Below are 12,840 nucleotides of genomic sequence, written 5' to 3'. Positions count from 1 at the left end.
ATTCTGGCAAGTCACATTAATACATTTCTAGGCACTTTTCCCAGTCCTGCGGGTCCTGCTTTCATGTGAAACGAGTCCTGCTTTGCTGTTCTTCTGCTGGATCTGTGCCAATCTTACCTAACACCCCCCCCAACACACACACACCACTCTTCTTTCTCCCTGGCATCTTTTGGAGTTAAAAGCTGTTCCATCTAACCATGCCTCCACCCCCCTTCTTTTAACTGGCTGCTGTGTTTGAAGTGATAAAAGTCAGCTGCAGCATTTAAAAAAAAAAATTCGCAAAGTTGTTTTTGTGACGGAGTACATGTCTTTCATTTCAGAAAAGGAGGTCTGAATTCCAAAATCCACATGTGGCTTAAACCCTTGGAAGAAAAAAAAAACAGGCTCTGCTGGGCGTTTCAGTTTCTCCTCCCTGTAGAGGCACCATTTGTCTTCTTAACCAGCTGCATACACCTTCATTAAAATCGCTTGTTCAAGTGTCAGGCCCATTATTTCAGAACAGCTGTTTCTGTGTGAAAACAAAGATGGGTCTCTGTGTCCTCTGTGGAACTGACTGAAGTAAAGACGAGTCAGTGATGTAACTCGCAAAAGGAATGCTGAAATAGAAGCTAAAATGAAAAACATTCATTGTGGACAAGATTCAGGCTACAACCTCGATTACGTACTTTAGAAGAATTTGGTTTTACTGCATTTTAAAGGCGAATAAATTCAGCTAGGAAAACGTTTCTACAAAATTGGAGTTTATCAAACTCTATAATCAGTTCATGAAAGCTGCTCTGTTGTGGCATTAACAGTTCTCAAAAGACATTCGTTGTGCAGTATGTATGGCAGACAATAGCTGCAGTAAGTTCTTTAAACGACTTTGTTAGTTGAAGATTGTTAGCTTGGTCTCCACACTTTCCAGAGCATTACTGTGATGGAGTTCTTGTTTTCCCAGTTTGTTACCGAGTTCTACTTTAAGGCATAAATGTGTCAAGCTCGCTGTTTACAGCATCGAGGCATCTTTTACTAACGAGCAAAGAGGCGTGCGCCTGTTTTCTTTGCTTGCTGTTTAGTCATGGTAATTATTTCACTACTTTTAATTTTCTGTGCAGTGTGGGATTAATGTCTAGTTGTGAGAAAAGATCACTTAAATCTGCTGATGGATCATCAGAGTGGGCTCCTGTGTTTTACTGTGCTTAAAACTCCCTAAACTCGAAATCGCTTTTTAGACCTTCCAAGAAGCACAGAACTAAATCTTGCAAAGCAATCTAATAGGAGTTCTTTGTCAGTGTCCTTTGTCTTCTACAGAAATACGCTGACATTTCTGTCCGTTGAACCCGTTGAGGTCTCTGTCAAGAGCAAAATTCAACACTTGTAAAAACAAAGCCACAATCATAATAAATGGTCTCGTCCAGAATTTGAACTTGTTGAACCTTTTCGTTTGAATGCCGTAATTTACAATTTGGGTGCCTCTTGTTCCCATCACATCTGTATTCTTAGTTCATAATCTTAAACAGATCTTTTTTTTTTTTTCCCCCACTGTGAAGTCTAAGCTGTTCTCTGTGGGTCCCCCGCTCAGACATTCCAGCTGCAGTTTCAGGAGACTCCACGCCTGTGAGAGGCTCTACATCTTAGGATACATCTCAGAATCTCAGTTGCTGCCGAGGATGTGGATGAATAGCTCCTTTTACTACAAAGGGCTCGGCAGAGCTCCGGAAGAGCAGGACTGCTTCGGCACACTTGACCTCAGCAGCCAGGAATGACAAACATGCCAAGTGGCTGCCAGTTAATAGTGGCTTCACCCTGCGAGACTGAAGGAAATTAGGTGGGGTTGTAAGGTCTGGCGACAAAACTGTAACCCCTGGAGCGGAAGTTGCCTCACACAGTGTTCCAGGGGAAGGTCTGGTCGCTCCAGCGAAGCCAGTCTTTGATGAATGGGCAGGCTACAGTTCCAGGCTGGCTTTGTTTTAATCCTCTTTTCTGAGGACTTGCTCTCTTTCACATCTGCTCTGATGGCAATACAGTTTAGTTTTTACCTTATAGCGAGTATCAACTGCCACTTTTGAAACCCCACAGAAATACCACGTGTTCATTACATAGTTTTTCAGAGTTCGGAGAGGGACAAGATAGGAACCTCTGGTTCAGGCTGCATTTCAGTGTAATCTGTAGGTGTATGTTTTTAGCATGCCGTCCCGTAGAATTTTCAGTCTTTATCACCTCTTATTTTGATATTAACCTCTGGCGTTTATAAGGTCCCTGTTTGGTGGACTTCTTCCAATAAATCTCCAGTATTTTGTTAACAAATGAAATGGCAAAATACCAGTGCAGGTTGACAGATGTGCAGTCTAGTCAAACGCAGAAAGCTACCTCCACTGCTGTCTTACAGTCTTACTCTTATCTTTGCAAAGCCCTTTGGCCCTCCTGTGATTCTGGCTCTTTCTAGTGATAGTGATTTGCCAGGTAACCTCCTGTAGCTTTAAAATGTGTTCCTAAAGAAAGCTGCTTCTACTTCATTATCAGAACAGCACGTTTCTGACTAAGAAGCATACAGCACAATAACTGGACAGTGTGGACGAGGTGCACCAGGGCTTGAGCTGTAGTCCTTTGTGTGGCAAACTTTTCACACTCGATGGCCTGTTCCAAACGCGTGCTGGTGCAGGGTTTTTTTCCCCACCATTTTCCCTGGATGTTCTCCGGATTGGCCTGCTGCTGTTGGTGTGCGTTCCGCTCTAGAGGAAGCTGCAGAAGAAGCTAAAAGCTGCAGCTCACCGGTGGTCTGCTGTCGGCACTCATCGTAGGAGCCGCCGACAGTGGAAATTTCCACAGACGTGCTTCAGAAAGAGCGAGAGATCCGTGCTTTGAACTTGAGTAACCTCTGCAGCCTGGCTCTGGTGGCTTTCACCAGCTCTTCACGGCGATGTGGTGGGGGACAGTCATTAAAACCAGAAGGGCTGGAACAACCGGTGCTCTGGTAGTTCCTGTGCACTCGATCCAGCTGTGCTAGTCGCAGGGGTGGATGTGTGGAGACTGGAGATGTAAAGTTTTTGCTGCTTCTCATGTTTTTGATTACACTGAGATAAGAGTGGGCAGGGCTCCACAACGTGAAAAGAAATGGAATTTTGGAAATTTGACGTTTTTGGTGCAGTTTTTTTCTTACTATAATAAAAACTGGTTGTCAGTTTGTTTTTTGTTCCTTTTCCTAAGCCTAGCTCATAACAAGGAAAATGTGTGTTTGGAAAAGTGTATAGAGAAAACATCAGTTGATAGCTAACCCAAAAGATAGTTACAAAAAATGGTGAAATATCGGGAGTAGACCGAGCAGTTTGTTCAATAACAAAAAGAAATAATTATTTCTATTATTTCTATTAAAATAGTTATTGTAAATAACGTTTGCCAGAATGTACCCGAGAGGTTGGTACAGTTAGACGCATGTGAATTCTTTGTTCTCTGGCACACCTTTGGTGTAAAGAGTAATAATTTGAGCATACTTCATGAAAGAAATATTTATTAACAATGACAGTGACACACATTACACTACACAAAACATAAACATACACTACACATGTTGCTATGTTTACAGTATGTACACATAAGGCATTTCAGAGGCCTAATGTCCTAACCACCCAGAAAATCCCAAACTGCTGCCGTGTATTCAGTTTTTAAATAATCCCTGCAGAGGCCCAAAATAAGAGATAAGCTACCTTCTAAATAAAACAGAATGCAATAAAACCTGCAGTTAAATCTGTCTCTCTGCAAACCCGGATCCAGCCATAGAATAAACAGGAGCCTATCTCCCCATTTTTAAAAAGCACCCCTAAGCAGGAAAGGCCAAAATAAGATATTATTGACTGGAAATCAAAGTTCCCTTAAATACAGAATAGAAAGCTCTCTCTAGCAAGGTTCAAATATTTACCTCCCATCGGGTTTTGTCTGGATGATCATGAAGTAGGGGCTCTCTGCTGGCGCAAGCTTCAGGTTCCTTTTCCTCCTCCTCTCTCTTTTGTGGTCTCTCCTTTCTCTTCCTTTCCCCTTCTTCCCCCTTTTAACCTCCTGATCTGATCTTGTGTGTTGCGTTTCTGGACTGCTGACACTTAATCATTTACCCAGAACTTAATTAACTAAGGTAAACCAAGGCAAACTTTATGATTGCTTTGATCACAGACTCTGTACCCCCTACATCTCAGCTAACCTTCCCTCTGCCACTTGTTACACACTTCAAACTCTTAGAGGCACCTCCTTGGCACCTATAGCTATTACAATATTTTGAGAGATTTTTTTATTGTATTGGAATTTGCTCTAGGAAAACCGTTGAAGTGTGCAGGTATTCACCCTGGTCCCATTGTGTTCAAATACAAATGATGCATACGCTTTTTAAAATCAGTGTTGTAAATCAAAACTTGAATGTGCGAATTTAGCACTTAATTAAAATCTGTTGATGTCATAAGCAGTCACTCCCTTTTCGTCAAACCTTCACGTCGTTCAGGAACACACATTACTTTGATAAGTCATACAGTGGAGTTGCTCCTACAGACTTTCTGCAGAAAGTCAGGCACAGAGGTTTTCATAAGAACATTTAGCAGTTCCGAACAGGAGAAGGCCACTCGCACCATCTTTCTCATTTGGTAGCTCGTAGCTAATGGATCTTGGGTAAAGAAGTGACTTCAGTTCAGGTTTAAATGCACTTCCACCTGTTCTCTGGTCTGAGTTTTTTTTGTTTAGTTTTTTCCCCATTTGTGTGTGTTTTGATGCATTAAACCATAGACACTGTGGTAAGCCTCCGACCTCTGTGCGCGTCTACAATGGGAGAAGTACTGTACTGCTACAATGGGAGAAGCAGCAAGAAACCCCCCCAAAAACTCAAAACACTCCTTCAGCCTCTGCCCCCCCTATCCCAAAAGGTTCATGCTGAATTTGAGGAACAGTCTGTAAAGGATGTAAGCGCTTTGTGTCAGTCCTAAAAATAGCTTGTGAACAGGCTTCGCAGAATCTAAATCCTTTCACCCAAAACAAAGTTATAATCATGACATTTTCGAAGGAGATAAACAGGAAATACTGTGGGCTGCAGTTTTAACATGTCAATTAAGATATCCTCTGAGTGTTTAATGTGAACTGTGCTGATGTTACTGTCAGGGTAGATCAAACTGTTCCGCCTGTTTCTGTTGACATACCTTTATTCTTAAAACAACCTAAAAGACAGTTACTGCCATTTTTGCTTTTATTTTGTGTGATCGTACTGTGAGGTTTTCGTTTCAGTCACAGCATAGTAACAGCAGGTTAGACTCTTCACCAGTCGCTGCCGTTTTTCTTCTTTGCTTTGGTTCCTGGTGTATTTGGAGACCTCATTCCTCAAAGGGGCTTTGGTGGTAGTGCCCTGTTTTTCTAACACGACCTTGTTTGTTTCTTCCAGAAGGACGAAGTGTATCTGAACCTGGTCCTGGATTATGTTCCTGAAACAGTGTACAGAGTCGCCAGACATTACAGCCGAGCCAAACAGACACTCCCGATGATCTATGTGAAGGTAAAGTTGGGTTTTGTTCTGTACTGGCACTGTAACAAATCTAACTGGAAGTGCTGTTATATTTTCAATACTACCACGATAATCCTCTGGTTGTTTCTTTGGATGCAAAGGTTTAAGACATGGAGTGAGCTGATGGGCGATGTATGGAAAGTTGGAGGGACATGATCTCTTGACATTTACATAGAAAAGTCACTGGACAGCTTCCTGCAGTGAATGAGGTTTGGCATAAGAACCCTCTGAATTTGCATAGGCTCCGAGGCATGTAATTTCTAAGGAGCATCAGTAGGGCAGCAGTGTAAAGCAGGGTTCTGGACTAGTAACTTGAAGGTTGTGGGTTAAAATAGTGCTTTACCCTTGAGCTGACCTGTTCCAGTAAAATACTCAGCTGTATAAATGGGTCAAAATGGTAAGTCATTTTGGTTAAATCTGGGTAAAAGCCAGCCAAATAAATTTGCAAGATAGAGTATCAGCCGTCCTGAAACAGCTCATCTCCAGTTATCTTAGAAAGTTTTTTTTTAAGATCACTTTATTGGCCATATACAATTTCTTGTATTAGGAATTTGTCTTTTCGCATACCCCAGCTTGCTCTCCATGAGACACACAGACAGGGAGAGAAGCTTGAGGTCAGAGCGCAGGGGCAGCCATTTATACGGCACCCCTTGAGCAGTTGGGGTTAAGGGCCTTACTCAGGGGCCCAACGGAGTAGGATTCCTCTGCCGGCCGCGGGACTCGAACTGGCAACCTTCCAGCCACAGGCACAGATCCTTAGCCACAGAGCCACTGCACCGTCCCCTTGAATGCTGAGAATACCCTATTATAACCTAACAAGTTCCCAAGTAGATGAGCGAGACATTAACGGATATCTCTGCATGGGAACTTGACATCTGGGCTTAGAGTGTGGCAAATGGCAGCATCCAGTAGTGTAAGCTATTATTTTTAATGACATTTAGGGTATAAACTCTGTCAAAGATGAGAGAATTGACACAATCTTTGCTATCTATGTGATTTTACAGGGTATTAGGAAAAATTGTAAGGAGATGTGAATGATTCTCTGAATACCAAATAGATATATTCACTTTTTCTTTTTCCACATTATTGGTCTTTGCTATAAATTTATTTTTAAGCATTAAAAGCATTTAAAAGTGGCCGAATTAGTGTACTTAGCTGGGTTGCTTCATTGTAGCTTAAGCTCAGGACTGTAATTCGATGCTTTTCTCTCCTCAGGTGTGCGTGTTCTTTGCTTATGAGCAGACTTCCTGTGTGAGATTAGCCTGGAGCAGGATTGACCTCAGATTTGTAGTCGTGCAGTATTGAGGGAGTTTGGCTGCCGCCAGCATTTCAGGAGGTCTAAGTGCTGGGTTCCTGTACTCCTGTCCAAAACATTAGCTGGAATTTGTTAGTTGTTATCTTCCCTGCCAGGCAGTAGCACTGCTCCAGTGTCATAAAACCATGCGTTTCTTAATGGCTGAATGCCAGACAATTCTACAGCAGAATGACTGCGCTAGGTTTTAACATTGCCCGTTTCCATTTATCCTTATCTGGAATTCTTCCTTATCTACTTGTTTACCGTTTGTGTTCATGTGGACATTTGTATTTGTAAATGTGTGCACGCTTGTCCATGTCAGGACCGATGTTTGCATGCATTGAGTTTAAAAAAGTCAAAAGGGGACTTTCCAGTTTGTCAACCTATAAGATAGTAAGCCGACTGTGGGCAATCACCAGCCTGCACACAAGAACTGCAGATTCAGTCTTTATCCTTTGATCAAATACATTTTAACATGGAAACGTTTTGCATAGTTCACATAGAGCAGCAGGATTCTGTCAGCAAGTGAAACACATCAGTGCTGCAGAGGAGAAGCCCATTGTGCGTATTGTACCCAGCTGAAAAACCAAGCATGTTGAGAATGTGTCACTGGAGACAGCTCGTATTATTTTTCAGCTCTGGACAACCTTCAGGCTGTATCACTCTTAACTTCTGTGTCCCACGATTCCACTGTTTCCCAGAAGTGGAGTTTAAAGGGCAGGTTGACTGTAGGATAACAAACTGAAAGAGCACTGCACACTGAGCAAGCCTGTTTTCCAGGCAGTAAGCACGGTTATGACTTGTGGGCTTTGTGGTCATATTAAATGATTGTACCAATAGCTACACTTCCTTTTTAGTTGCTAATTTCCTTTAATTTTTTTTATCCCAGATATAGTCTTTACTTTAGACCCTGACTTTGGGTGTGAGTGTAAAATGCAGTTTTAAGGCGAACATTGCAACAAATTGGGTGGTGAAAAATAAAAACGTATAGGTTAACAAGTGCATCATGCGTACATCTAAACTAAGCTAAGCTACCCGGTTTGTGAAGATGGAGAAACTCTGGCCTGTACCCTCTGCTTGGAAAGCCACTGTATGGGCACATTTTGGATTAAATGAAGTAAAAGGTCAAAATGAGCTGGATAAGAGCCGTGCAGTGTGCAAGCTGTGTCATACCAAGATAAAATATTTCGGGAATACAAGGAACATGCGAAATCACATTTCACCTTTCCATTCGGAGTTGGAGGAAAAAAACGGCCTATTCTTGTTGCTGCCGAACAGAGAGCCCTCGAGCAAGTGTCAAAGGTTCCACATAGTTCGGAAAGGGCCAAGCTAATCACCAGGTCTGTCGCAAGGTTTATCGCAAAAGATTTTAGGCCCCTACGCCGTTGTTGAAAACCCGGGCTTTTGCTTAATGTTGCAAACACTAGAGCCGAGGTACAACATACCGTCTCAGCTCGTTTCCATCTGTTACTATATTGAGTCAGTGAAAGACAATGGAAGTAAATTCAGCCGAGTGTTTTGCACTTTCTCGGTTTCAAAAGCAGCAAGTAGCCACGCAGTAAGAAAAAAAAAATCATCTTGTAGAGAAAAAAACATTTAGATGCATCGAGAACCGATTTATAATCGCATTGTGGCACCCTGAATCGAAACCGAATAATGAGGTGCCTAGAGATTCCCACCCCTAGTGGATGGGTGTGATTTGAACTCATCATGTGCTTAGGTATCTGGGTCAATAGGTTACCTGGCCACATGGATTGTCATGCTCTGGATCCACAGAATGTTTATAGCCAAGAGCAATCCAGAGAATGATCTTGCTTTGTATTCTCTTATTCTAGACTGGGGTCTGGTTTGATACAGTCCAAACCATGTATTAGCAGCCTCTAATATTGTGTTATTAAAGTGTGACAGGAATGGAGGTTCCCCGGGTGGAATCTTGAAGTAGGGATGCCCCTGCTCCACTCCAGAGAGAGAGAAACAGAGCTCTGTTGGTGCTGCAGGCAGGGATGTAGGGGTGTAACCCCGGCGTCCTGGCCAAATTTCCCATTGGCCCTTACCAATCATGGCCTCCTAATAATCCCCATCTATTAATTGGCTTCATTACTCCGCTCTCCTCCCCACTGATAGCTGATGTGTGGTGAGCGTTCTGGCGCACTATGGCTGCCCTCGCATCATCCAGGTGGGGCTGCACATTGGTGGTGGTGGAGGGGATCCCCATTACCTGTAAAGCGCTTTGAGTGGAGTGTCCAAAAAACCGCTATATAAGTGTAAGCAATTATTAATTATTATTATTATTGTAGCGTGAAGTTGCTATGAATGGTCAGGGATTATTTGTTCACCATCCCTACACTCCCAGCAGTGTTCACAACTGACAGGAGCCCCCCGAAATCTGCTCAACCCAGTACAACTGTGTGAAATGGCCAAACAGTGGGAATGTGTGAAGGATCTCTTCCTCTCGCCTGTGGTAACAGCTGATGAAATAGCTGTGTGCTGTGGAAGACTGATAAACCCCACTGTTATTTACCAGGAGCTGACCGGCTGCCTTGCCAGTGCTCCTCTGCACTAAGCCTGGGGCACCAACCGCAGACTGGCAGTCTCAGACTCTCTGGGCCATGAGCTGTCAGGCTGGGGGCCTCTTCTCGAGCAGCACACGGGAAAGGGAACCGCAGAGCTCAAGTGGAGGCCTGGAGGCTGTGCGTTCACTCTCGTTCGTGTTGGGCCTCGACCCAAATCAGCACCTGCGACACTCAGGCCCTTTTCATGATGTCCCAGGTGAACAGAAAAAAAGTCTTTAAAATATCTGTGGGCCTCGCTAAGGTTAACCAGTCTCTCGGCGTGAAGGGATGAAGTCACTTCTCACTTTGTTCAATGACATAAGCTCCCCGTTTTCAGAGCTGTGGCAGTTCCTGAGAAGCAGCGGATTTCTCACCCTTCTTGTGCTTTTTTTCTGCCTCTAGTTGTGGTGAGTAAGTGCAGAACTGATGGTGGTGATGTCCCTAGTGAGGAGAAGCAGAGAGAAGTAATATCCTTATGTCAGAAGGTGCAGTTGTTGGATTAGTCAGTCAAGACTGGAAAGAAGTTGGTAATAATAATAATAATTGCTTGCACTATATATTGCGCTTTTCTGGACACTCCACTCAAAGCGCTTTACAGGTAATGGGGACTCCCCTCCACCACCACCAATGTGCAGCCCCACCTGGATGATGAAACGGCAGCCATAGTGCGCCAGAACGCTCACCACACACCAGCTATCAGTGGGGAGGATAGGAGAGTAATGAAGCCAATTCATAGAGGGGGATTATTAGGAGGCCATGATTTTCCACAAAAACAAGTTAACAGACTTGTTAACAGCACTGTCCTTAGGAGACAGGTTCTGTGTTTTTTAAACCCTGTTAAAATCCCACCTGTGCCATACCCTACCGTTCACATTGGTTGCCTTGGCAACACTTAAAAGGGTTCTTAAAATAAAGGTGGTGCTGATGAGTTTTTGAAAGGGTCACACCATGCATTTTGAGTCCCTCTCTGTCTTCTGCTCTCGATTCCTCCACCTGTAATATTTTATCAAGCTGCCATTGGCGAGCTTTTTTATTTAGCACGTCAGCCAGGTGTAGAGTTCCTCGACCGCCTCAGTTTGGTCGCCCTGACGTGATTCTGCGAGAGGAAGCGGGTTATAAACATGTCAAGACTGTGGCGGCTGCTTTGTGTACTTCTGATCTTCCTGTTTCCTACAAGGGGAAGCTATGTGAACAAAGGAAGGCTGGAACAAAGTCCGCTTTTTAGTTCGCTTTGAGTTTCAAGGACCACATACAATTTGCTCCTCCCGCGATCTCATTCATTTTTGCTCTGTGTGGCGCTGTGCAGAGTTTTGACAGTTAAGGCTGTATTTCCATTGTTACTCTTTAAATATCATGACCCTAAGGAAACCTGTGAACAATTAATCACATTTTATGTGGAATAATAGAAGTTGGGGAGGAGAGAACAATCTCAGACTCAGGATATGGTGACAATGTGAAAATTAAAGATCTTGCAAACATGCAGTTCAACTGCTAATGCTACTTCAAAAAGTTCTCAGGAGCAGTACAGTGAATCACTAAACGAAACTACAGTTGATGGATTAATTATGTCTCGTCAGAGCTGCCTCCCTTCTGGCAGGTATCCTCTTCTCACATCTTGGGTGTCATTGCTATTAAATTAACACAATAATAAAGTGTTAGTGAAATCTATCCCTCCTGTATGTAATTGCACAGCTGTGATACTATTAAGACCTCATACCTCGCTGCAACATTTGCAAATCAATCAGCAATGGCCTGGAATACCTTTATCTAGGTGAATCTAGCTATTATCTACTTTATATGGAGATAGCACACGGACCGCTCATACTGGAAAGCAGTACGAAGGTAATATAGGGTTCTTTCAAAAGGCCGTGTGAATCTGTAACAAGCTACCAGCCATGTTGTGGAAGCCCTTGCTTCTCTGACCCATGACCCTCTGTGTCAAGAAGTGCTCCCCTATTCTCCATTGTAAATTTACATCATCTTAGTTTCCAAGCGTCCTGCTGTTTCACTGTTCATCTTGAAGTTGACTTGTGAGGATTATGGAGGGTTTTTCCAAGGACTTCAACAAGCACCACTTATTTTAATCAAATGTCCAGATGAGTTTGTTGAATAAAAGCCTGTCACTTTGTCGTTTCAGTTGTACATGTACCAGCTGTTCCGGAGTTTAGCGTATATCCATTCCTTTGGGATCTGCCATCGGGACATCAAACCACAGAACCTGCTGCTGGACCCTGAGACTGCAGTGCTGAAGCTGTGTGACTTTGGAAGGTGAGACAATCTGTTTCTTCAGCTCTCTGTGTCCATGGTGCTGAAGTGCAGGCCACCCATTGACCTGAAGAACATAAAGTGGTTAATTCCATGCTGAAAGGTCAAAATAGTGAAACCTTTTCGGTTGCAAAGTCTTAATCGGGTACGTGGAGGTAGAAAAGATGCAACAGAAACAAGAGGGGTGAGGAAAATAAAGAAAATGTGAGACTGGCTTGGGGATTCAAGAGATAAAAATCTACAGGGGAAGTGTGGGGGGCAGGAATCTGGAAGTGACTGGAGAGATTAGAAAGGAATAAGTTGATCAAGCAGCGCTGCGGGACTGTGAATTATGTTAAAGGTCTATTTGGCTTTTCACGGAGCTGTTAGGCTTGGAGAGATCCGCGTTCCTCTGATGTTCCCTGAAATGGCTGACCAGCCTTCTTCCTGTTTTGTCAGTGTCAGGGCACTTTCTGCAAAAGGTGCAAGAAATGAGATTGCTGGACTACAACATGATGCCTTATGGGTGATGTTGAAATGGCCTGAGAGACCACGAGTCTGTGTGCTGCTGGAGATGTAGCTGTAGTGATACCCTGGCTCCAGGTGTAGCTTAAAGTGATTGGTTGGCAGCTGTGGACAGTTAAGAAAACTGGACAAGAAGCCTGTGTAGGTCAAGTGATTGGCAGTTAGAGCTGATTGGTGCATCTAGAAAAAAAAGTTTCAGATGAAAATGGAGATATTTTGTGTGATGATCTGGGAAGCAAACGGGGTTTTGCGGTGGAAGGGAAGGAGATGTGGAATGTGGTTCTGCGTGCAGAGGGTTACACTGTGGGTTCGTGGGTTCGTGGGTTGTTGTTGAGTGGGGTCAGAGTCCTGTCAGTGCTATAGGAAAGAGATCCCCTGTCAGTGAGAAAAACACATTCTAATGGCTTTCCTTTGAAGGTTAGTCTCATCACTGCATGAGTGACACAGTCTGAGGAACTGTGAGACAATTGTTAGAGGGAAAGGAGGTCTAAAAGAGATAATCATGTGAATCAGTGGGAAGTTCTCAGTCCCAGGTAGTTAAAAGACGTGGGTTCAGAGAATGAAGAGAGGTAGAAGATACATTAACAGTGAATTTGGGACATGGACGGAAGTTGGTGAAGTGATGATTGCGAGATAGAGCACCTCTATCTCCAGCTCATCGAGCTCAAGGGTGAAGCCACCGGTACAGGAGAAGAATCGCTCTTCTGTGCCTTTTT

General features: G+C 43.6%; 1 protein-coding gene across 4 annotated transcripts in view; it reads left to right on the top strand.

The window, feature by feature from the left end:
- Nucleotides 1-12,840, top strand: part of gsk3ba (glycogen synthase kinase 3 beta, genome duplicate a) — a 103,351-nt gene that overhangs the window by 67,047 nt on the left and 23,464 nt on the right. For all 4 annotated transcript variants that reach the window (XM_088912704.1, XM_088912702.1, XM_088912703.1 and 1 more), the window contains exons 4-5: nucleotides 5,390-5,500; nucleotides 11,493-11,623. In XM_088912704.1, the coding sequence (XP_088768830.1) occupies nucleotides 5,390-5,500; nucleotides 11,493-11,623 (242 nt within the window). The remainder of the gene's footprint in view (nucleotides 1-5,389; nucleotides 5,501-11,492; nucleotides 11,624-12,840) is intronic.

The sequence above is a fragment of the Atractosteus spatula genome, chromosome 4 (assembly GCF_055471065.1).
Source record: "Atractosteus spatula isolate fAtrSpa1 chromosome 4, fAtrSpa1.hap1, whole genome shotgun sequence".
Lineage (NCBI taxonomy): Eukaryota > Metazoa > Chordata > Actinopteri > Semionotiformes > Lepisosteidae > Atractosteus > Atractosteus spatula.
Note: the sequence above shows the minus strand (reverse complement) of the source record. Positions and strands in the feature narration are given on the sequence as shown.